Source organism: Megascapheus bottae, chromosome 1 (assembly GCF_031878675.1).
Source record: "Megascapheus bottae isolate mThoBot1 chromosome 1, mThoBot2.hap1, whole genome shotgun sequence".
NCBI classification, from domain to species: Eukaryota; Metazoa; Chordata; class Mammalia; order Rodentia; family Geomyidae; genus Megascapheus; species Megascapheus bottae.
The window spans coordinates 18,483,953-18,509,017 of NC_143509.1; the positions used below are offsets into that span (position 1 = coordinate 18,483,953).

At 38.8% G+C, this 25,065-nt stretch overlaps 1 protein-coding gene and 1 non-coding gene across 4 annotated transcripts; one reads left to right on the plus strand and one right to left on the minus strand.

Annotated features, from left to right (window-relative positions):
* Positions 1-352: 352 nt before the first annotated feature.
* Positions 353-23,436, plus strand: Nmd3 (NMD3 ribosome export adaptor). Of its 3 annotated transcripts, none has more exons than XM_090338443.1 (16): positions 353-430; positions 942-1,002; positions 2,819-2,953; positions 5,381-5,477; positions 6,044-6,124; positions 7,343-7,471; positions 7,708-7,798; positions 9,653-9,731; positions 10,851-10,947; positions 12,748-12,865; positions 14,164-14,309; positions 16,818-16,930; positions 17,886-17,958; positions 19,122-19,228; positions 21,526-21,596; positions 22,551-23,436. In XM_090338443.1, exons 2-16 carry the CDS (start codon positions 959-961, stop codon positions 22,679-22,681), a joined length of 1,512 nt encoding a protein of 503 aa, XP_090194569.1. In that variant the 5' UTR covers positions 353-430; positions 942-958; the 3' UTR covers positions 22,682-23,436. The 3 variants fall into 3 exon arrangements, with proteins under 3 accessions (XP_090194569.1, XP_090194578.1, XP_090194587.1); XM_090338452.1 differs by having other exon boundaries at positions 376-459; XM_090338461.1 differs by lacking the exon at positions 353-430 and adding an exon at positions 775-852 and having other exon boundaries at positions 889-1,002.
* LOC150068472 (U6 spliceosomal RNA) lies at positions 15,427-15,532 on the minus strand. The gene has a single exon (XR_016538431.1). It is a non-coding gene; the product is annotated as a U6 spliceosomal RNA (small nuclear RNA).
* Positions 23,437-25,065: the final 1,629 nt, after the last annotated feature.

Here is a 25,065-nt window from a genome sequence, read left to right on the forward strand (position 1 = left end):
AATTAGTCCCAAAATAACAGATTTCCTCACATGCAATTAGTGCCTCTGTGTAATATTGGACAGTTACAGGCAACCTTTGTATGCAACAGAATCATTTAACCAAGGAAGTGAACTCTCAGTGGAGATTTCTGGAAAGAGATTTACAAAGATGCCAACGGGTAAAGCGAGCAACTCCCAAGACGTCCAACCAGCTCCTTCTGCCCCGCCCACTTCGCGCTTCACCCCGCCCCTCACCGGCTGTAACCCCGCCCCCTCAGCCGCGCCCTCACACCACCCGGCCCCTCCCCTTCACTCTCCGTGCGGGCCTCTGTAGATCGCGGGATTATGGTCGAGATTTCGATGCTTGCTATCGCGAGATCTTCCCCGTAGCCGAGCTGGCAGCTGTTGCTCCTGACAGGAAGGTGGCGGTTGGTTCGGTTGCGGGCTTTCGGTATATTTGTTCCGGTCCCGAGGCGCCGAGTGGGTTTGGGGGCCCGGGACTAGCTCTGCTGGCGGGAGGGGGTTCCTGAGGTGGGAGCGGGGCCGGGGAGGCGGGCTCGGGCCTCGCGCCGGCTGGGGCCGAGTTCGCACCACGTGTGCGTTGGCCGCGGGGTGGGGGTGGGGCGGATGGACGGGCGGGCGGTGTGCACGCGTGTGCGTGTGCTCTCGGTGACACCGTCCGGGTGTCCGGGCCCGGGCGGCCGCGGACTGGCCCCCGGTGCGGGCCCGGCCTCGGTGAGCACGGCCCCGCCCCGGCCCGGCCGCCGCGCCTCCGCCCCGAGGTCGGGGGGGTCCTTCCTCGGTGGGAAGCCCGTCGTCCCCGGCTCAGATCCTCCAGGAGTTCCTCGGTTGGAAGTGTCCGCGGGGAGCATGGGTTTTCCTGCTTGGTACCGGGCTCTGAGAGGCCGCGGTGAAAGAGGAGACGAGGCAAATTCCTGGAATCTTGTCCTTGTCTTTTGAAGGTAAGGCGTTGAGAAGGATGGAGTATATGACGGAGTCCGCCGACCCCAGCCCTGGACACATGTGAGTCCCGATCCTTCCCCCGAGTCCTGGTTGAATGTGAAGTTCAAGTGAGCCTGGCTGCCTTCACCGGAAAAAGCAAATGGAAGGGGTTCCTTCACACCGAGGGAGAAAAGGAATAGGACTCCCCTTCTTTCTATTGAGTTTCATCTGGTTGATACCTGCTTTGAGATGATCGAAATACCCATTAATGCATCCTGTTTAGCTCAGGCACTGTTAGGCGTACATCCATTAGCCACGCATGGAACCTAACAAATTGGACTTGAGTTGGAAAACGTTACTCAGCTGTGCTGTCACACGAGTCACATTTTGGATGCTCAGTACATCATGGAGGTTGCTGGTTTGCCACTAGAGAATTGTCACGCTTTTTTTTTTTTTTTTTTTTTTTTTCTGTTCTTTGAAAACAATGGGTACTGTGGCTTGAACTTAGGGCCTGAGTGCAGCTATCCTTTAGCGTATTCTCTGGAGCTGGCTTTCTATGCGGGCCATATCTTCTTTTTTAGTGGTTATTGGAGGGAAGAGCATCATGGATTTTTTTTTTTCCTTCCATTCCCAGATCTCAGACTTCTGAGTAGCTAGGATTACAGGTGTGAACCACTTTTTTTTTTGGAAAACATATTAATGGTTCACAACCTTCTGCTCTTAATATACCTAGAATTTTAATACTCTGGTCATTTATTGTGAATCCCTAAACTTAGAGGTACTTTCCTCTCTGATTTGGGTAAAATATTTGTCAGTCTTCACCTCCTTTACCCTTTGAAGTATGTTGCTGTGTAATTACTATTACCAGTTTTGACTGGTGTAGTTCATAGCTTGCACATTTTTCATTAATGCAGTAAGATGTATTTATCAGAGCAAGTTGACTAGGCAGTCCTGCAGGCCTGAGTAAAGGAACAAAGTTCAGAGCAAAGGGTGCAGCTGTATGGGACAGAAGCATGTGTAAAGGCTTAGTGCATAGAGGCGAAGTGGTTGAATTAAGCAGAAACATACATATGTACATGTTCTTGACATAAGAGTCTTTTTAGTTTTGCCATTGGTGTACTATTCACCCTGCCCTGTTAGTCTCTTTTTTTATTTCCAGTTTTTTTTTTTTTTAAGGGGTGATGAATAACAGGATTGGTTTTCTTGGTTTAGAGTTGTGAAATTTATTGTAACTTTGTTTTCTGTTAAAAATTAACATGTGGATTAAAATTACAATAAGTAGAATTAAATGTGGATGTTTGCATAGAAATGCTGGAAGAACATATCCACAGGATTAATTCTGGTTACTTTTGTGGGTGGTCTTGGTCTAAAACTTTAATTTTTTTTATTATGTTTAAAGTATTTGAAATAGAGGTTAGTACAAGTTCTATATTTTTAATACATCTCCATTTTTACTGCAATAGTACATCAACATTAGTTTTTAATGTTTGTTTAGACCTATGCTGACTATTAAGTTTAATTAAACTAAATTAAAAATTGAATTCCTTAGCTGCATTACTCTCTGCCAGTGGCCCTGTAGCGACCTGAGGCTCATGGCTGTCTTACTCCAGAGCTAGAGCATTTCTATCATTGCATGAAGTTCTGCTGTACAGAGCTGATGCTAGACCCCAGGGATCTGGGCCAGGCTTCAGCCATTTCCACCATAGTTGCAGCCATCTTTGCCAGTCTCCACCCTTACCCCACCAAGTATTTCAGGCTTATTCTTTATTGCATCTTTGCTGACTGATTTGTTTCTATGCCATTTTTTTTAAACAAAGGGCTTACCTTGAAAGCTTTTGTTTTATTTCCTAATGTGTTTATAAATCTAACTAGAAAAATTTATCTTTTTTTATTCAAGCTTGTGTTGTGAGTGTGGTATCCCAATTAGTCCAAATCCTGCCAATATTTGTGTGGCCTGTTTGCGAAGTAAAGTAGACATCAGCCAAGGAATTCCAAAACAAGTCTCAATTTCTTTCTGCAAACAATGTCAAAGGTAAGGTGCATTGCTGTTTAACCATGTTTAAAGTTGAGGTTTATATGGAAGCGGCTCTAGAATAGTCTGGGATTATCCCAAGAACATGTGGAAGAGAGCTTATGAAGTGGAATTTAATTTTCACTTAGGTTGATCTGTTCATTTTTTTTTTTTTTTTTGCCAGTCCTGGGCTTGAGCTCAGGGCTTGTCCTTGGGCTTTCTCAAGGATAGCATTCTACCACTTGAACCACAGCACCACTTCTGGCTTTTTCAATGTATGTGGTACTGAGGAATTGAGCCCGGGTCTTCGTGTATGCTAGGCAAGCACTCTACCACTAGGCCAACCTCTTGGCCCTTCAAAAAATTTTTGAATTTGTAATTTTATGTCTTTTTCTAGCTTGCCCTACTAATCTAGTTAGTGTAAAGGTATTTGAATCTGAATTAGTTCTGTTAATGGATTCTGTTAAGTTTGACTTACATAGTTGATAGTAAGAATTCTCAGAGGGCTGCCTAGTCATTTCTTATTTTGCATTTATGGAATAACCTGTAACTATGAACTACAGATGTGGATTTTGGATGTTTGTAAGGATAAGAACAGATCATTCCCTCCCCCACCCCCCGACAGTGAGGCTTGAACTATGGGCCTGGGCATTGTCCCTGAGCTGTTCAGCTCAAGGTTACTGCCCTGCCCTTGAGGCACAGCACCATTTCCAGTTTGCTGGTGATTAATCGGAGATAAGACCATGATCCTCGGGGTTCAGCCTCCTGAGTAGCTAAGATTACAGCTGTGAGCCACTGCGCCTGGCTGAGAACATATTTTAAGGACATACTAATTACTGATACTATTGGGAAATCTTTTTCTTTAGTTATTAGAAATTAATAGAACCACCTTATGTTTAAAGTAACAATATATTAAAAAAAACCTTTACAGGTAACTAAAATTACTATAGTTTAGACAGAAAAGAAACTTCGTAAATCAAATCTAGAATGGCTTGAAATAAAGATTACATTTTAACTAATTAATTAATTTATTTATTGCCAGTCGTGGGCTTTGAACTCGGGGCCTGAGCATTGTCCTTGGGCTTTTCCTCAAGGCTAGTGCTCTACCACTTGAGCCATAGCACCACTTCTGGCTTTTTCTATGTACGTGGTATTGAGGAATTGAACCCGGGTCTTCATGCATGCTAGGCAAGCACTCCACCACTAGGCCAACTTCCCGGCCCAAGAGACTTCTTTTCAAAGTAGATGTTTAATTTAACACCATTTGTTTTCTTTAGTTGTTACCATAAGCAGTTTATATCTGTTAGGCCACTGAGCAACACAAAACTGGTTAGTAAAGTAAAATTATAATTTTGATACCAGTTGGGTTCATGCTGTAGATGGCGTGTGTATGTGGAGGGGTAAATCTTGAAGAATTTGAAATCTCATGTCATATATATATGTGTGTGTGTGTGTATGTGTGTATATATATATATGTGTATATGTGTAATTTTGTATGCTGTTTTAAGGAGTGTGTGGTTTGCAGACTTGGCAAGTGTGAGGCCGAATCTTTTACAGATGTTTACATTTTTTTTCTACCAGTATTGAGGCTTGAACTCATGGCCCCTCTTGCTCACTTGGTTTATTTACTCACAGCTGGTGCTCTACCACTTGAGCTATGTCTTTTGTTCCAGCTTTTTGGGGGATATGTATCTCCTGGATTTGGGTGATGCTGAACCTTAATCCTCTCAGCCCTCTGAGTAAGCTAGGATTATAGTTGTGAGCCACTGGTGTCCAAGACATTTGATAGTCTTGAAATCATGTTTATAAAACTAAAGGTTTGCAGTTAAACAATTGGAAAGGAACTTGATCTATAGATGAAAGTCTAAACTGTTCCTGAAGCATAACGTAATAAGATGCTAATTTGCCTTTTTTGTGTATGAGAAACAAGCCAGTCTAAGCATTTTAGGAATCCAGAATAAACCATTGAAATTTCAGCGAAATTCTATTCATAATTGAATAAGACCACTTTAATAAGTTATCAGATTTTTTACTCTGAGTTTTTCTTTTTTAACTAAAGGTACTATTTCATTCAAAGTTTTCTGTTAAATATTTGAGGTGTTCCAGAGTAACTACCATCAATATTTTTATGTTTATTTATTTTTGTTGGTCTTGGGGCTTGAACTCTGGGCTTGGGTACTGTCCTTAAGCTCTTTGCCCAAGGCTAGCCCTCTACCACTTGAATCACACTGTCAGTTCTGGTTTTCTGGTGGTTAATTGGAGATAAGAGTCTCATATACTTTCATGCCCTGGCTGGCATTGAACCGTGATCCTCAGATCTCAGCCTCCTGAGTAGTTAGGATTATAGGTGTGAGCCACCATCACTCAGCCAATATTTTTATTTTATACTTAGAAATTTCTGTTTATCCTACAAGATGCTTGATTTTAGTATGTTTTCTTCTCTGTTAGGTATTTTCAGCCACCAGGAACTTGGGTACAATGTGCTTTAGAATCCAGGGAACTTCTTGCTCTGTGTTTGAAAAAAATTAAAGCGCCTTTGAGTAAGGTAGGTCATATAGTTGAAGTCAGTATTTATGAATATCCTTCTGCTAAAATTCATTTCACAGAAAAATTCCTTCTGTGTGTTAGTTGGTTAAACTAGGTACCAAAAAGTGGGGTGTTGATGTCTTATGTGTGTAATCCTAGCTACTCAAGGAGACTGAAATCTGAGGATTGCAGTTTCAAAACAGCCTGGGCAGGAAGGTCTTGAGACTCCAGTTAACCATCAGAAAGCTGGAAGTAGAGCTGTGGCTCAGGTGATAGAGTACTAGCCTTCAGCAAAAAAGCTCAAGGGCTGGCTTTGAACTGAGCTTCTTGAGTAGCTAGGGTTATAGGTGTGAGCCACTGACTGATGCCTGGTTTCCTGTTCCATACTTTAAGCCTTGTTTGAATTACATCAGTTGTATAACACAGCCAATGGATTGTTCTTTTATTTGATGCTATTACTATAGTGTGTGGTAATGTCAACCATAGACTCCTTACTGTATTCTCTTGTGATGTTTATTAATTAGCTATTTCATCCTTTTTCCTTGCGAGGGAACTTAATGTGCTTTTGTTTGGATTTTATTAAAGGTACGGCTTGTAGATGCAGGCTTTGTTTGGACTGAGCCCCATTCTAAGAGACTTAAAGTTAAATTAACTATTCAGAAAGAGGTAAGCTCTACATTTAAGTCTTTTTTAAGCCTGGTTAAAATTTGAGTAATGAGAATAAGGGCCTATGGCACTTCGTAGGTTGAAGTGTGCTCTTGATTTTAATCAGTTCTCATTCTTTTGACCATCTGTACAAATGATGAACAACTGTTGTTCATCATTAGGGTAGATGTTTTCAAATTTGCTGTGTGATGGCATATGCCTATATTTCTAGTAACCTAGGAGCTCTAGGCAGGAAGGTGAGTTATGCAGGGCCCCCCTCCACCATATTCTCCTCCTTCACTCTCTCCTTCCCTCCTTCCCTCTTTCCCTCTTTGCCTTTCTCTCCCTCTTTCCCAATCTCTCCCTCCCTCCCTCCTGGGTCCTGAACTCTAGGACCTACCACTTGAGCCATAGCACCACTTCTGGCTTTTTCTGTGTATGTGGTACCACGAAATTGAACCTAGGGCTTTGTGCATGCTAGGCAAGCACTCTACCATGAGGCTACACTCTGGCCTGTTTTCTTTTTCAAAACAGGAAAAGGACAGAAGTTACAGCAGTGACTTTGTTGATCTCTAACTGAATCAGAAGATCTAAATGTGTGGCTGAGGAATGAAATCTTTGTTTATCTTTCCTAGTGTTACGGAATAAACTCTATAGTCTGTTCTATGCCTGAAGCAAGCTATACCACTAGTCCTGAGTGTATGTAGAAGCTTCCCAAGTGATTTCTGATGACTGCTTGAGAACCATTAAGTAATTTTTTTCTATGTTATGACAGCAATGGTGTTAGAATATAAGGCCTCATTGTTGATGGGGAGCTGCTCTACCACTTGAACCACATTCTCAGGTCATTTTCTGGATAGATCCTTTCATTTTTTATTTTACCCCAGCCAGCCTCAAATCATTGTCCTCTCAAACAGCTGGGGTTTCATGTGTGTACAGTCATGCCTGGCTAGGAATCATTTATTTTTAAGAACTTTTCCTTAATTGCTTCTTCTAAGGGTTAATTCTCTGTATACACATACTGCCATACGTATATGTGTGTATGTGAATATACAAATTTTTCAAAGAATATCACAACTGATTTTAACTGGGCAATAAAAACCTTCTTGAAATAGTATAGCTTATTTTTATGACTTTAAGTTTTGCTGTATTCTCAGTATGTTCATTGAAGGTTTTAAATTAACTTTGAAGTATCATGCAGCAGAAGTATAAGGTGGATGTACTTGCTTTCCTTCCCAGGTGATGAATGGTGCGATCCTTCAGCAGGTATTTGTGGTGGACTATGTCGTCCAGTCCCAGATGTGTGGAGATTGCCACAGAGTAGAAGCGAAAGATTTCTGGAAGGCAGTAATTCAAGTCAGGCAAAAGGTATTCAGAAAAAGACAAGAGTCTGATATCTTGTGGTTTATCTATGTCAGCTACAAAGAACCTTTCCCCTTCTTACCATTCTTAACATATCCTCTCTGCACCGGAAAACTACTTTATATTTTAGATACTCTGTTGATTTGATTTGGAAAATCAGTTTGCTTTATTGATAGCTGGTATTTGTAAATGGCTTTTTGGAGCACATTCACTTATTCATTCAGTTATGCATTTGTATTTAGACTTCGCACAAAAAAACATTCTACTATCTGGAGCAGTTGATTCTGAAATATGGAATGCATCAGAATACACTTCGTATCAAAGAGATTCATGGTGAGTTTAAATTTCAAAGAATTTGAACGATGTCTGACTTTTGTTTCAACTTACCCTGAGTATTTTTAAATTGATATCTGGCCTAGTACTATTGAAATGAACTTAGTGTTATGGAGAAAACAGTTTTAAGTTTCCCTTATCTGTTGAGTAGCATTTGAAGTGTTGCTAGTGTAATTCACATATAAATGTTGATTTTTTTTTCCATTTTAAGCATTAAATTTATTAGTGGCTAGAACTAGATTTAAGAGATACATTATAACTATTAATTTCTTGGATTTTCTCCTGGGTCCTGGTTCAAGGCATTCATTAAGCGTCTAGGTTGGAATAGATGCCATTTTGCATTAATTTTACCCCTAGTACCTTGCTCATTTCATTAGAAGGAAAGTGAACAAGGAACTGTATCAGTGTAGTATAGAGTACTCTGGTAGAAAATTAATCACATACTCATCTCAAGTAGTGGAAAGATTAGTTCTGATGGGAAGAGCATATGTATTTTGGGGATGTACAAATTCTTTTGTGATGTTTTTAATGTGCTTCATGTGCCAAAATGTACTTGTGATGGATACTTTGTTTAGAAGCCTAAACTCAGTAATAATAAGCAGTGGTGCACAAATACTGCATAAATAGATTAAGGTGGAACTTTAAAACTTTCACATAATATCTTGCTTATTTTATGGTGTTAGGTCTTGAACCCAGGGCCTTCTGTGTGCTAGGCAAGTACTTTGTTCCATGATTGTAGCACTATTTTGGTGCAGCATATTATTATGTAATATAATGTAAACATTCTAAATATAAATAACCATTCTAAAGCAAATGCAATTCTCTTAAGATAATGTTTGAATAATTTTTGAAAACACTACTCGTAAGTAGCATTTCTCAAGTTTTCCAAAGCACAGGTGTAAAGATAAATATTCTTTTTTTTTTTTTTCCAGTCCTGGGCTTGAGCTCAAGACCTGAGCACTGTCCTTGGACTTTCTCAAGGCTAGAGCTCTACCACTTGAGCCTCAGCACCATTTCTGGCTTTTTCTGTGTATGTGGTACCGAGAAATTGAACCTGGGTCTTCGTGCATACTAGGCAAGCACTCTACTACTAGGCCAAAGTCCCGGCCCTGAGATAAATATTCTTAAATGAATGACTGAATTATTGAATTATGCTCCTTCTTTTAAATCTGTCTGTGTCTGGGATAACAGGCACATACTGCCTCACCTAGCCATTGGCAGATCTTGGACCATAATCCTCTGCTCTCTGCCTTCAAGTAGCATAGCTACTTTACTTTACTTTACTTTTTGAGATACATGAACCCATGTATCTCAAATGTACTTCTGTTGTTTTCTTGGTAGATTATTCTGTTCATAACATGAAATGTTATTTTATTTTTTTTTCCCTCCCCATTTGGCCTTTTTTTTGGTCTAGAATTAAAATTATTAATCTGTTCTCATTTTTTTTTTGTTGTTGTTGGTTGTGGGACTTGAATTCTGGGCCTAGATGCTGTCGCTGAGCTCTTCAACTCCAGGCTATCTCCTTACTGCTTGAGCCACAGTGCCACTTCTGGTTTTCTGGTGGTTAATTAGAGATAAGAGTCTCATGGACTTTTAGTGCCCAGGCTGTCTTTGAGCTGTGATCCTTAGATCTCAGCCTCTTAAGTAGCTAGGATTACAGGTGTGAGCCACCATGTCTGGCTTTCTGTTCTCATTTTTTTAACTCTGGTCTAATTCATTTTATCTGTTGTGGATATAATTTTTTAGTCCTTACTAATAATTTGAATTTAATAAGTATGGGATCTAACTTGTGGTACGTTAGAGGAAAACTTACTGCGCAAGATTATTTTTCTTGTATTTTTTTTTTTTTTAAAGATGGTCTAGATTTCTATTACGCCTCAAAACAACATGCTCAGAAGATGGTAGAATTTCTTCAGTGTACGGTTCCTTGTAGGTATGTTGTGAATGTAGATGGGACTGAGTCTAGGAATGCCATGTCTGCTTTTCAGGCTTAGATTGCTTTTTTTGTGTGTGTATGTGCCAGTTTTAGGGTTTGAACTCAGGGCCAGCATGCTGTCCCTGAGCTTTGTTGCTTAGGCTAATGCTCTACCACTTGATCCAGAGCTCCACTTCTAGGTTTTTTTTGGGGGGGGAGGTATATAATTGGAGACAAGAGTCTCATAGGCTTCTGCCTGGGTGGCTTTGAACCACAATCCTCAATTTCATCCTCCTGAGAAGCTAGGAGTACAGGTATGAGCTACCAGCACCTAGCTTACATGTCATTTGTTAAAATATTTAAAGTTGTAATAGGATTACTTACATAATCAGGAAGCATTTAATTAAGTTAGCTGCTCCAGGGATATATTAGCAAAGACTGTGTAAAAATGTTTTTGGGAGTTAGACCCAACTCCATGACAATGAGCGCTAATCCTGAATCATTTATCAGCTGTATTTAAGTGGAATGAGAAGATAGATGAGAGTTAAGGCTAATAAAAAAGCTACCATGTGCACTTCAGAGATGGGAGAACTCTATGTAGGTGGAGTTTGTATTGGGAAGATGAGATTATATGAACAGAAACTTGGGCATTAGTATGGCTTTTAGAAATTTAGTTGGCTTGAAGAAAGTATGTATTTTGGAGGTTTGTAAAATAATAACAAAGCGCCTGTAATCCTAGCTATTCAGGAGGCTGAGATCTGAGGATTAAGATTCAAAGCCCTCTTGGGCACTAAAGTCCACAAGAGTCTTATCTCCAATTAGCCACTAGAAAACTGGAAGTGGTGCTGTGGCACAAGAGGTAGGGTGGTAGCCTTGAGCTGAAGAGCTCAGGGGCAGCACCCAGGCCCAGAGTTCAAGCCCTATGACTGACCCCAAAAAAAAAAAAAAGTAACAGAAATGGAGTAGTCTAATTCTCATGTGGATAAAATTATATTTTAATGTAATAAGCATTGGGAAACTTTCAGACCTTAGGCAGCAATCATTTGATTTGGTGAAGAAAATTGATATTCCCAAGTCTATTTAAGTAAGGAGCTGTACTTGTGAAAAAAATTACAATTAACTTTCTTTATTTAATAGATACAAAACATCACAAAGATTGATTTCTCAAGATATCCATAATAACACATGCAATTACAAAAGCACTTTTTCTGTGGAAATCGTTCCAATCTGCAAGGTATCTTTTTATGAACATTAATTCAGATCTGAAACAGTACATGTGCATAATTGATTTACAAGTTATTTTTAGTCCATGGTTTGCTTCTACAATGTTAAAAATATAGAATAACTTTTTTCAAGTGATTTATGATCTATTTTGCATTGCTAAAACATTATTAAAAATAATTGCATATTATGAATTGGTATAACTTTTATTTTGGTGTATTAAAAGTGTATATTCCTCACAGTTCCATGAATTGTTGAATTATAAGAAATACAGTTTTTAACAACTCATTCCTTTTGAGAAACATGCAAACATGTAAGAAATTTTGGTAAGATTAAACTGTACAGAAAAGAGATCATGCAGTCATTGTTGTTAGAAAAGAATCTGAATATAACATAAAATATTAAATATTTCACCTAATTATACTAAGATAAACTTCAAAAACACAAGTGAATTATAATTCAATAAGCATCAGTAGAATCCTGCACTAATCATTTTGTGCCCATGTAGGTTGACAGTAGGTTACTAATAATGACTTTAATTTATTATGACCATGTAAGTACTTCTGTGTCTTCCACTTCAGATACTAAAATTTAGTACCACAGATGAAGTGGTGTAGAGTGTGCAAGTGCCTAATATGCCTACCCTCCTGTGTACTTTACACAATCTCAGGCTGTTCTGTCTAATACAATATGAATGCTGTGCAAAATGGTGGTTGTGTGTTTGGTGACAGTAAAAAGTTGCACTGCTGGCTAATATACCTTCCATTATTTCATGTAAGTCCTATGCAGTTTTTTGGTAATTCCATTTTTAGTATGTATTGGTACATGTAGTCATTTAAGAGAAATAGATTAGTTTTGCAATTCACTTTTTATTAGGATTCACATAAATTTCAAGTACATTTAGAAGATTAACTGTGTCTGTCTGTTTTGAGGGGAGCAGTGCTGTGGTGTAAACCTGAGCCATACCCCTGGCCCTCTTGTCTGTTACTGTTTTTTTTGAAATAGGATAGGTCTCCATATTAGGTCTAGGATGGCTTGCAGCATAATCCTCCTGTTCATTCATTTCGCATAGTGTAAAGTCAGATGTGTCACCACCATGCTGGTCTTTTTATTGTTATTCATGGAGATAGGGTCATATGTCCATGTTAGCCTCCAGAGTAGCCAGAATTACATGGGTGCCCAACATCAGACATGCTTGTATTAAGAACAAATGACTTAGTTTCAATTTTTAAAAAGCTATCTTTAGGGGGCCAGGAGTTTGGCCTGACATAGAATGCTTGCATAGCATGCACAAAGCTTTGGGTTCAATTCCTTGGTTACCGCATAGACAGAAAAAGCTGTAAGTGGTGCTTTGGCTCAAATGGTAGAACACTAGACTTGAGAAAGCCCAAGGATAATTTCTAGGCCCTGATTTCAAGCCCCAGGACTGGCCAAAAAAAAAAAAAAAATCTTTAGTTGGTTATACAGTGGATTTGCCACTTAACAAAGTAGTTTATGAATATAGTATATAACTTGATCAGTGTCACTTTTTTCAACATTCTCTTCCATCCCTCCCCTAAAGACTTTTTTTGTAAGTTCTTTATTGGTTTAAGAACAAAGTCCTGTTTTGGAGCTGGGTATGGTATTGTATGCCTAGTCCCAGCAGGAGGATTGTGGGTTCTAGGCCAGCATGGGCTACACAGTGAGGTTTTTGTCTTGCAAACAAAAAGAAACTATTTTGGCCTGGCAAGTACGGGTGGATCAGAGTTACATTGATGATGATCAGAAACTTATTTAAGCTTCTTTCATTTTAAATGTTTATTCTTATGTCTAGGATAATGTTGTATGCCTCTCACCAAAACTGGCACAGAGCCTTGGGAATATGAACCAGATATGTGTGTGTATTCGAGTAACTAGTGCCATCCATCTCATAGACCCAAATACCCTACAAGGTAAGTTTTGGAACTAAAGTTGCCTTGATTTGTATTGTATAGCTGTGTTAGTTTTGTCATGGTCGATAATACTGGTTTTTGTTGTTTTTCTTTTGGCATTTTTTTTTTTTTAACTAGCTTACATTAGTTATACAGAAGGGATTTCAGTGAATTTATTTTCTTTAAGTAGTTGTACAATAGGGATTCAGTTGGAGAAGTTGGGTTATAAGTGCAATGCATTTAAATGGGTAATACTGTTCTGAACCACTGGTTAAAATTAATAATTAGTATTTACAACATACGAATTATAAAGCTTTTGATTAGTTATACATTCTTAAAAAATAAAGCAGTTCTGTAAATTTTTATGTTAACTAGTTTTGGTCCATTAGTTATTTACTGAAACTTACTGTGACTAGTTCATAGACAAATTTTAGTTTTTAGAATTTTTGGGACATTTGACCTTTTGTAGTCAATTCATTTGTGATCATTTAGTTTAAATAGGAATTTTAGCTATTTCATCATTATTACAAATATTTTTAGCATTTATAAAACTATTTGAAAATGACCTCCTATGTTTCTATGTTGCAGTATTCAGCTCCTACTTGATTTTTTTTTCCTAGAAGTTTTAAAATCACATTATTAAATTATTAAAAATGGAGTTTCTTTTGATATTTCCCAGAAAGTTATTTGTTATTTTGAACAGTTCTAGCTCATAAGCTGAATGTCGGTTTGTGATTTTGGGCTTTTTTTAAAATTGTATAGAGGGGTTACAGTTATATTCACCAGATAGTTGGTGCATTACTTCTCACACATTGATACCCCTTCTCAGGTTTTTGTCCCCATTCCCTATTCCCATACCCGGTTTTGGGCATTGTACTCAGAGCCTAGCTCTTAGATAGGCAGTTTTCTATCACTTGAGCTGTACTCCTTGTCTGAATAGAATGTTCTGTCATAGGAAAAACTAGGCTTTATTTTCTGTGACATACGCAGCCTAGATTACTGATGTGTTTCTAAAATAAATGGTAGAGCTGTACAGTTCCATTAAGTTTGGTCTCATAAGGTTTGTGTTGCTAGGATTATAATTGAGGAAGATATGTGTGATCTTAATTCCACTGCCGCCTCACCCCCCCACCCTTTGTTTTGTGAGCAGTTTGGGGATAACTTAATAGAAGTGGTAATGGCTGTAGAGAACGAGTTGGCACTGTAGTTCCTAGGTACCTGAAGCCTGTCATTTTGTTGCTTATGCCATTTCCCTAACACATTTGAAGACTGAAACCTGTCAGTTCTCTTGTGTTTGAGTGTTCTGTGCTCATTTACAGTTGCAGATATTGATGGCAGCACTTTCTGGAGTCATCCTTTCAGTAGCTTATGCCATCCTAAACAGCTGGAAGAGTTCATTGTGATGGAATGCAGCATAGTCCACCATCCAAAGCGCAGTGCAGGCGCTGGAATGATATCCAAAAAGGTAAACTCTGTCCTACCACCCAACTGCTTATTATGATTATTATTACCTACCTTGTGGTTTCTTTCTCTTCCCTCCTTAGCTTCCTTCTTTCCTGACAAAATGAGGAGTGTGATCAAAGCAGGTATCACATGAAGCTAAAAATAAATATTGTTAAAACATGAAGTCAATGTGTGGACTGGGAGTTTGGCCTAGTGGTAGAGTGCTTGCCTAGCATGCATGAAGGCTCGGATTCGATTCGTCAGTACCACATACATAGACAAAAAAAGCCTGGAGTGGTGCTGAGGCTCAAGTAGAGCTCTAGCCTTGAGAACCCAGGATTGGCAAAAAAAAAACCCCAAAACCTCAAAAACCAAAAAACATGGAGTCAATGTAGTGGAACTGAGTAGCTTTATATATGCTGTGATAAATTCATTTGTGGGGGGAATATTAAATGTCTACTCTCTTTTTTTTCCCGGTCCTAGGCTTGAGCTCAGGGCCTGAGCACTGTCCTTGCACTTTCTTTTTTTTTTTTTTGCCAGTCCTGGGCTTGAGCTCAGGGCCTGAGCCTTGTCCTTGGACTTTCTCAATGCTAGAGCTCTACCACTTGAGCCTCAGCACCACTTCCGGCTTTTTTTCTATGTATGTGGTAGCGAGGAATCGAACCTGGGTCTTCATGCATGCTAGGCAAGCACTTTAACGACTAGGCCAAACTCCTGGCCCTCCTTGGACTTTCTCAAGGCTAGAGCTCTACCACTTGAGCCTCAGCACCACTTCTGGCTTTTTTCTATATATGTGGTACTGAGGAATCAAACCCAGGTCTTTGTGCATGCTAGGTAAACACTCTACCATTAGGTCAAACTCCCGGTCCGTTTACTCTATTATTATTAAAGTTTTGAAGGATTAAATTCCTACTAGCTTTTTTGTTTGTCAAAATTATTACTGAATACATAGGACTTTGTTTTTACATAGCCAGTATATCATTATTTTACCTATGAAGTTGACTACATTCAGATTCCTTCATTTAACCCAAAAGTATCTGTTCTGATTCATTCAAATAAGTCTCCGGTTGGGAGCATTTAAATTAGGTATTTACTGTATTTTTGGGGTGGTGTACAGAGGGCTGGCAGTTATATTCATCAAAAATAGGGAACACTTCACGAATTTGTGTGTTATCCTTGTGCAGTGGTCATGCTAATAATCTTCTCTGTATTGTTCCAGTTTTAGTATATCTCTGCTAAAGTGAGCACTCTTTCTGTTTTTAATGCATAGATTGCTCCAGAGTTAATCAATGGGTGGTCCTACAGAATGCGCGTATGTCTTTTTTTTTTTTTGCTAGTTCTGGGGCTTGAACTCAGGGCCTGAGCACTGTCTTGGACTTTCTCAAGGTTAGAGCTCTACTGCTTGAGCCAAAGCACTATTTCCAGCTTTTTCTATGTATGTTGTACTGAGGAATTGAACTTTGTTCTTCATGCATGCTAAGGAAGCAATCTACCACAAGGCTAAACTCTTGGTCCCTCCTTTGTCCTTTTGACATGACTTTCTATGCTTCTGAAAAAGTGCTTGCTTTCTGGAACAAACAACACGGCATTCAACTCTTCTAAGTTTAGATGTATAATTTTTAACCCATATCTAACTAAAGTATCTTTTAAGAATAGAAGTCTATTATCTTTTGGTATGAAATAGTACATAAGAGACTCCCTAATCTGGGCACTGAGGAATTAGTTTCCTATGAACTAATACTGCTTCTGCTTCTTTTTTTTTTTTGGCCAGTTGTGGGGCTTGAACTCAGGGCCTGAGCATTGTCCTTGGACTCCCCCCTCCCCCTCCCAGGGCTAGTGCTCTACCACTTGAATCACAACATCAATTCCAGCTTTTTCTATGTATGTGGTACCAAGGACTCGAACCCGGGTCTTCATGCATGCTAGCAAGTACTCTACCACTAGGCCAAACTCCCAGCCCCTAATATTGCTTCTTGAGAGACCAAAATGATGTGATAATTTTGGAAAGTTGAGTGTAAATAGAAGGTACTACTTTCTATGTATTTATTTAAAATGAAAATGAATTTGTTAAGAGCAAACCTCTTAAACTGAACTACTGGTAAGTCTTGTGTATTTCTTTGAGAATTCTCTGTAAGTTGCTGAAGGAGTGTTATTAATATTTTATAAAAACATTAAATTTGGCTGGGAGTTTGGCCTAGTGGTAGAGTGCTTGCCAGAAGTGGTGCTGAGGCTCAAGTGGTAGAGCTCTGGCCTTGAGAAAGTCCAAGGACAGTGCTCAGGCTCTGAGTTCAAGCCCAGGAATGGCCAAAAAAAAAAAAAAACCCAAATATTAAAGTCTTAGCAAAATCAATTACACATCTTTATTATTTCCTATGTCTTTTTCCATATGTTTAAGAGATGTGGAAACTAAAAATTGTAATCTTTAAAGTGAACATTACAAAACCAAAAATCAGTATTATATTTAATTTTCCTCTGAGGTGCTTCTTGAGTTATGTTTAGACTACTAAAGAGTATTTTCTTTCCTGTTAAGCATACCCTTGGGGAAGTTTGGGTACAGAAAACATCTGAAATGGATACAGACAAACAGTATTTTTGTCGAACTCATTTGGGACATCTTCTCACTCCTGGAGACCTGGTATTGGGGTTTGTATTTTATATTATTGTGCTCTTATTAGCATACATTAATATTAGTACTAGGGGATTTCATTGTGAATTTTATAGTATTTTAAATTGCCATTTGGCATTGGAATGTTTCTTTGGTAGCCAAGAAAGCCAAGTTGTTAATTTAAAAAATATTTTAGGAGTTTTAATAAATCTTATAATCATTTTTTGTGGACAACTATATTAAATCATGGATTGGACAGAAGCCTCCAGTCTTTTCATTTTGGCTATCATCTGAAAGAGTCATTTGCACCACTATTTTGGTAATTGAACCCTGAGTTTATATGGTTAGATCCATATTTACAGATTTTGAGAGAGTAGTTCTTTTTAAAAAATTGTGCATAAAAATGGTATCCAGCTGTGCACCCATGGCTCACTCCTGCAATCCTACCTATTCATGAGGCTGAGATCTGAGAGGATCATGTTTCAAAGCCATCCTGGGCACTTGTCCAGTTAATTACAGAAAAAAAGCTAGAAATGGTGCTGTAGCTCAAGTGGTAGTGCTAGCCTTGAGGAAAAGGAGCTTAGGACAGATTCCAGGTCCAAGATTATCCCTTCCCACCCCTCAACCCCTATAAATGGGCGCCATATATGAAGTCACAGAATGGTCCTTTCTTAGTCAAAGCTTATCAGTGTGCTTTATATACTGCTTTTGGTCTAAGGGGTTTAGTACCTTTTACTGGAGCATTAGCTGGGGTTGCCCTTTTTTGTTTTTAATCTTTTATGAACGTGAAGTTAAAGTTACTCTGATAAATTTCTCTCTGTAGTAAGGTGGGCAACGTGGATGACAGGTGAAGATAGGATGTGGTTTACCTTTAAGATCTGCAGAAGCTTGTGCACTAGTACACTTTGAAATGCTTGACTTTGGTGTTTTAGATTATATTAATAAAATAAGTCACATACAGAGGATCGTCATGACGTTTTTCTTTGTTTTCAGGTTTGATTTGGCCAACTGTAACTTAAATGATGAGCATGTCAACAAAATAAAGTCAGATAAAGTTCCAGATGTGGTAAGGCTTTAGATCGGATCTATCTATCTATCTATCTATCTATCTATCTATCTATCTATCTTGCTTTTCTGATGTCAAAGAGAATTTATATAATCTCTGTAAAATGTAGAAGTTCATGTTTTTGAAATTAGCAAATGGGTTTTGGTGTTTTAAAAAGTATTCTCATTCAGGCATAATAACAGTTTTTGTCGGTTGTGGGTTTGAACCCAGAGCCTGGGTGCTACTGGTACCTCACTTGGTCATTCAAATTTTTATTCTCTGTAAAAATATAGTTAGTAAGTTTGCAGCTAGAAATAATGGCTTTTAGAATTTCAGGTGTATTCCAAAAGTAGGCTCAGCTTCATGTGTACTCAAAGTTCTGAAGAGGGCCTCTAGAGTTAAGAACATTATTCAGTATTAAACGTAATTTGCAGTTGAAGATCTTGAGTTAAAACTTTTGTGAAAAGCTTAGTTAAAACCTAATGAGTGGGCCCGGGAGTTTGGCCTAGCGGTTAAAGTGCTTGACTAGCATGCACAAAGACCCGGGTTCGATTCCTCGGTATCCCACATACACAACCAAGCCGGAAGTGGCAGAGACGAGACACAACCAAACCGGAAAAGTGGCAGAGACAAGACTGCGACGGCGACAGAGAGCGAAAAGAAGCGAGCTGAGCTGAAGTGAACAGAGCCCAACCGAGTGGTGGCCGGAGCGAGCCGGGCCAGAGCGAGAAGGGGCCGGAGCGAGCGGGGCCAGAGCGAGAAGGGGCCGGAGCGAGCGGGGCCAGAGCGAGCGGGGCCAGAGCGAGCGGGGCCGGAGCAAGCGGGGCCGGAGCTAGAAAGGGGGCCTAGCCGGGCCGGAGCGAGCGGGGCCAGAAAGAGAAAGGGGCCAAAAAAAAAAAAACAAAACCTAATGAGTGTGAAAGACCCTGTCTCCTGTTTAACTTCATAATTATTCTATAGTATTTTGAGATAAATGCAATAAAAGTAGCATACAGTTTTGTAACTACTTAATAGAGTAAAAGAAAGTATCTGCTTACAATTCATTCATAGGATGAAATTTATGAATGGTAGTAAAAACTAAAATTGATTAAAAACACCCTGCAACTTTTGGTTATTGAGGGAAGTTAAGCTAGGTGCTTAACTGTATAGTTTCTTTTTGGTAACTGAATATTGCTGTTTTTTAGGTATTAATTAAGAAGAGTTATGACCGTAGTAAACGTCAGCGTCGAAGGAACTGGAAACTAAAGGAGCTTTCAAGAGAGCGAGAAAATGCGGACACAGATGATGAAAGGTCCCACTTATCTTTCCACCTCTATGCTGCCTCATAGTCCGGAGGGGTCATTTCTATGGTGTAATCAGATGAGCATCATGTGATCCATCCTTGCTCTCAGTTTGCATGTCTTTTTACCAAGATGTTAGTGGACTTGGTATATGAGGGTATAGTGACATTTAATAATACTTGCTAATTATTTCCTCAATTACCACCGTATACTTGTACTATAAATGAAAAACAGTCGGTTGAGTTAAAATGCAACAAGTAATTCTCTTGTGAATATCACATAGCAGACACATACAGATGAGTATGGACAGCTTAAAAGAAAATAGCTCCCTGCTGACAAATTTCTTTCCTTCCTTCCTTCCTTCCTTCCTTCCTTCCTTCCTTCCTTCCTTCCTTCCTTCCTTCCTTCTTTCTTTCTTTCTTTGTCATGGGGTTTGAACTCAGGGCCTGGGTACTGTCCCATCTCAAAACTAGTGCTCTGCCACTTGAGCCACTTTCAGTTTTCTGGTGGTTAATTGAATGTAAGAGTCTCAAGGTATTTTGTGCCCTGGCTGGCTTTGACCCTCGATCCTCAGATCTCAGCCTCTTGAATAGCTAGGGTTACAGATGTAAGCCACCGGTACCCTACTCAAATATGTTTTTTTTTTTATATTTTTGTTGTAATTAATAAAAGGGTTACATGATATTTGCCAGATAGAAGGTGCATTAATTCACATACATTGATACCCTTTTCAAATAAGTTATTTTTTTAAACTTAGGTGGAAATGAAGATGATGTGCTATGTGGTCTTAGTGATGGTGAAAAAATTTAAAATTGTTTATATATTTTTAATTTTGTAATATGCAGGCAAATCATATATCTACATGATACATGTACATCTATCTATACACATACATGTTTACAATATATCCTTAAATAATGTGTACATGTCAAGTAGGATATATAATTAAGAATCATGTGTGTTTGTTGTATCTCTTAAGTATTTTAAGCTATTTTAATAACAAAACATTGTAATACATCTTTATTTCAGCCTTAGGTGAATCCTGAGTGTTGTAATTAGCCTTTGACCCCATGTTTTTCATGTCAGCTAAAGTAGGCAATGAAGAAAGGAGTTGGTATTGGGACTAAGTCTAATTTGCCTCAATACATAAGGCTCACCTCACCTAATTACATTTTTACAGAGGAAAGGCAAAACTGAAGACCGCTAATACTCCACCAGTTTAACAAGTAAAAAAAAAAAGTTATGAATTGCTGTTGTTTGTAAATATGTTAGTTGGCACAAAGTTGTCATGCCTTGACCCTTTACATATGATTTTGTTTTGTTTAAATAGAGTAAGTAGTTGTATAGAGGATCTTCAATTATATGTCAGTTTATATGTATAAGGCATCATTTAAAATTTTTTTACTATTTTAATAGTTACTGGGCCTGGGTGCTGTCCCTTAGCTTTTTTTGCTCAAGCTTGATGTTATACCACTGGCTTTTTTTATACCACTTCTGGCTTTTTACTTGTTTATTGGAGCTAAGAGTCTCACATACTTTGCTGCTTAGGCCGGCTTCAAACCACAGTCTACAGATCTCAGCCTTCTCAGTATCTAGGATTACAGGCATGAGCCACTAGCCTCGACAGTGCCTCTTGATTAATGTCACCCTTTCTACCATTGTCCCCACCTGTCACAACCCCACCACATTGTTGATACCAAATTGCTATATAAAAACTCACATCACAGGTAGTTTAGAAAACAGAATTTCTAAAGTATAATCTTATAGTGTAACTTAAATGTGTATAATGTAGCATGTTAAATCAGTTATTCTAAGAACAAATTTGACTTTCATCCATAGTTCTTGAAAAGTCTGCATTTCAGTCTGGACTTTACTGGGGCAGGGTTGAGATGGAAGGTATCTTTTTCTATCATTACGTGTGTGTGTGTGTGTGTGTGTGTGTGTGTGTTTGAACTCAGGGTGATCCTGAGCTTTTTTTTGCTCAGGGCTAGCACTCATCACTTGAGTCCCAGCTCACTCTTGGCTTTTTGGTGCTTAATGGAGATCAGACTCTCATGGACTTTCCTGCCCATACTGGCTTTGACTGTGATCCTCAGATGTCAGCCTCCTGAGTAGCTAGGAGTACAGTTGGGAACCACTGGTGTCCAGCTTTATCATGTAATTTTGAAAGATTTTTTTTCTAACCTGTCCACATTTAACATTCACATTTGACTTTTTTTAAGATTGTAATTCTTGGAACGTACATATTTCCAGTAGTGAGCAGAATGTCACACTTTATTGGTGAAATATTTATTTTGTTATCCTGTAGGCAATACCAAGATTTCCTTGAAGATCTCGAAGAAGATGAGGCGATTAGAAAAAATGTCAACATTTATAGAGGTTGGTTCTTTGGGAGTGTCATAGATTTTGGGGGTCTTAGGCTTGGATTCTCACAAATGAGTTCTTTCTTTTCTTTTCTTTCTTTCTTTTTTTTTTTTTTTGTGGGTCATGGGGCCTGAAACTCTGGGCCTAGGCACTGTCCCTGAGCTCTTCAGCTCAAGGCTATTGCCCTACCCCTGGAGCTACAGCCCCACTTCCTGTTTTAATTGGAGATAAGAGTCTCATGGTCTTTAGTACAGTCTTTAGTGCCCAGTCTTTAGTGCCTTGGCTGGCTTTAAATCGCAAACCTCAGATCTCAGCCTCCTAAGTAGCTAGGATTACAGGTGTGAGCCACCTCACCTGGCTTTATTGACTTTTTAAAAACAGGTAGTCAAACTTACAAAAAGTACAATGTTTTAAAGTATTATTTGTTATATTCCACATTTGATAGCAGTTTTGTCCTAGCTTCTGTAGTGATGGTTTGAGTTCTTGAATTCTTGCCATGGCATGTTGGGCAGGTGGTCTGTTTCTCATCCACATCTTCAGTCCTTTCAAGTGTTGGTTATTTTTGACATATGGCTTCCCTATCTGCCCAGGTGTAATTTTCTCTTCTTGTCACTGGAATGATAGGCATGTCATATACAGCTTCTTCCTGTTGAAATGGAGTTTGGCAGACTTTTCTGGAAACTGATTTGGGACCTCAGTGGTCATTAGCCTTCTCGGTAGCTAGGATTATAGGTACACATCACTGCACCTAGCTGTGGATTAAGAGGGTCTTGTACATATAACAAGGCTGGCCTGGAATTGGATCCCTCTTTCTTAGCCTAAGTGTCTTCCGGTACCTGTCTTAATTTATTCATCTTATGAGTAAGTAAGTTACCTGAGCACACCAAGCAACTTTAGTTAAGTAATGCTAATGATGGAGCAGATGTTTCTGCTTTTATGTTTGTTTAATTGAAATCCTGTGTTTCTTAGATGCAACCATCCCTGTGGACAGTGATGTTGATGATGAGGGCATACCTTGCATCAGTCTGGCTGAACTGCTTGAAGACCTTACCATTTCCCAAGATGCCACTGGTGGTGAAGGTGCATCAATGATGACATAGGAGAGCATGCGGTTTGCATATGGGATCAGGAGTTGAAGAGACCTTTACTGCATACTCTGTTTCAGCTGGAGAAATTTAAACATGAATAAATAATGACTCTTGATTGATTGTTCATTCAAAGTACTGAAAAGGTTTAATTGCTTTGCAGTTTTGGGTAATTATTACTGATATTAAAACTATGTTTTATCATTTTATCAGTTTTTTCATTTTGTTTTTTTATTACATGAAATTATAGTTTTTTCAATATTGTAGTGCTCAAAGGTTGTAGTTCTTTGGCGGTTAAGTATTTAAGCATAAAGCATGTATGTTTGTTTCATATTTTTCTGAGCATAAGGAAAGTATTATGACGTTTCATTTTCCTGTCAGTCACTTTAGTGTACTTTAGGGCAAAGAAACATTCAGGAAAGAAAGATCTTTTTACTTCAAAAAATTAACATCTTCAGCAGTGTTGTTTTTTTTTAATTAATTAATTTTATTTTCTTGGTACCAGGGATCAAATCCAGAACCTTGTGCCTATAAATCTGGTGCTTTACCACTAATCTACATCTCTGACCTGCAGAAGCTTCTAAACTGAGGATTATCTCAATTTTTATCACAGTAAAAGGAAATGTATGTAAAATGTTTACAGATTTATAGGAAATGCAGAATAGCTACTTTAGAGGTTAAATGACAGTTTCTTCTTGTTTTGTTCCCATCAACAGCTTAGGGCAGTATCCTGTTTACATCATAAAAATAAAAAATATTTTTCTATCATATCAAGGATATTGCTTTTAAAATTTCTGTTTTACAGATTGGGGGAGAGGTTGTTGTTGTTGTTTTCTTTTCCTTCCCTGTCCTGGGGCTTGAACTCAGGACATAAGCATTGTCCTTAGCTTTCTCAAGCCACAGCACCACTTTTGGGTTTTTCTTTGTATGTGGTACTGAGGTATTGAACCCAGGGCTGCACACTAGGTAGGCACTCTACCACTAAGCCATGCTCCCAGCCTTGAGAGATTTTATCATTGAACCATCATCATCAAAAAGAATATTAGATTCGAGCATATAGCTGAGGCACTGAGACATGTACATTATGAAACCATAAATCACATTTGAATGGGTATGGCTTCTACAAAAGAACCCTGACTTGGGTTTTGGTTTCAGGTGTACTGAGACTGAGGTTTATGTAAAGGGCATCTGCTGATTTGTACTTGTAATCCTAGATATTCAGGAGGCTGAGATCTGAGGATCACAGTTCAAAGCAGGAAGACACTTAACTCCAGTTAACTACCAAAGAGCCAGAAATGGTAGGGCACTAGCCTTGAGGAGAAGAACTCAAGGACAGGGCCCAGGTCCTGAGTTCAAGCCCCATGACTGATCCCTCCCCCCCTAAATAATATAGATTTAATTAAATATAAGTGCTACTTCATTAACCATCTGCATATCACTAAAGAGACTGAGGAAGTGCTGAATGGTTTATATGTCAACTCCAAGGCCTGCATATTTTCTCTAGTGGCTCTCTATACATAGTTGAAGACTATAGCTCTAAAAGTCACATCCTGTTGTTGGTAGAATAGTAGGTGTAGCTTGTGCTTCAGAGGTATGCGTGGCCGTAATGCGCTGTCATATGTGTGTTGGGTTTTACTTCTGTGGCAAGAATTTAAAAATAAGAAAATAAAATCCTTCTATTGTGTTACATCTTTGGCATATTTACATGAAAGAATACTTCATGCAGTTTTCCAAAATGGAATTGTTGTGATCTAAGTACTTTAATGGTTTTGTTTTTTTCCACTGAAAACTATCTTTAACTTTAGTTTTTGGTTGTTGTTCCATCTTTGTGAGTATTGAAACTTGCTAGTGATGGACTGCTTTGTCAAGGCAAATGGATAAAGAGAAAAGATGTCATTAGGTGTTTTCACAGAGTTAGGCAACCTTCATAAGTGTGCCAGTTTAGAAGATGGCTGCATGAGTCCATAGCATGTTCTGTGCTATGCTAGGCAGTCCAGGTTGGGAAAGCTGATGTTCATCAAATGCATAGAAACTGACATACAGCCAAGTTATAAATACAACTGGTTTATACATCAGTATGATTATTATTTTATGTTGCCAGCCAGTCCTGCACTTGAAGTTTCTGTCTTGTAGTGAGAAGTCTGATGAGTAAGGAAAGAGTTAAAGGAAAGGCTTGCATTTATGGTTGAGATGGCCAGTGGATCAAACAAATTCCTTGCTACAGAATACATAGGATTTCAGGAACTCAAGTCTGTGTATTAAGACATGTGTCCCTGGGTATTATTGTCTCAAGTCCTCTTAGTAAATGTGTTCATGCTAATCCTGTACTTATACTACCTGGGGTGTTAGTTCCAGCTTTCTGGCTTATTGCTTCAAAAGGGGCATTTCTCTTAGTTACT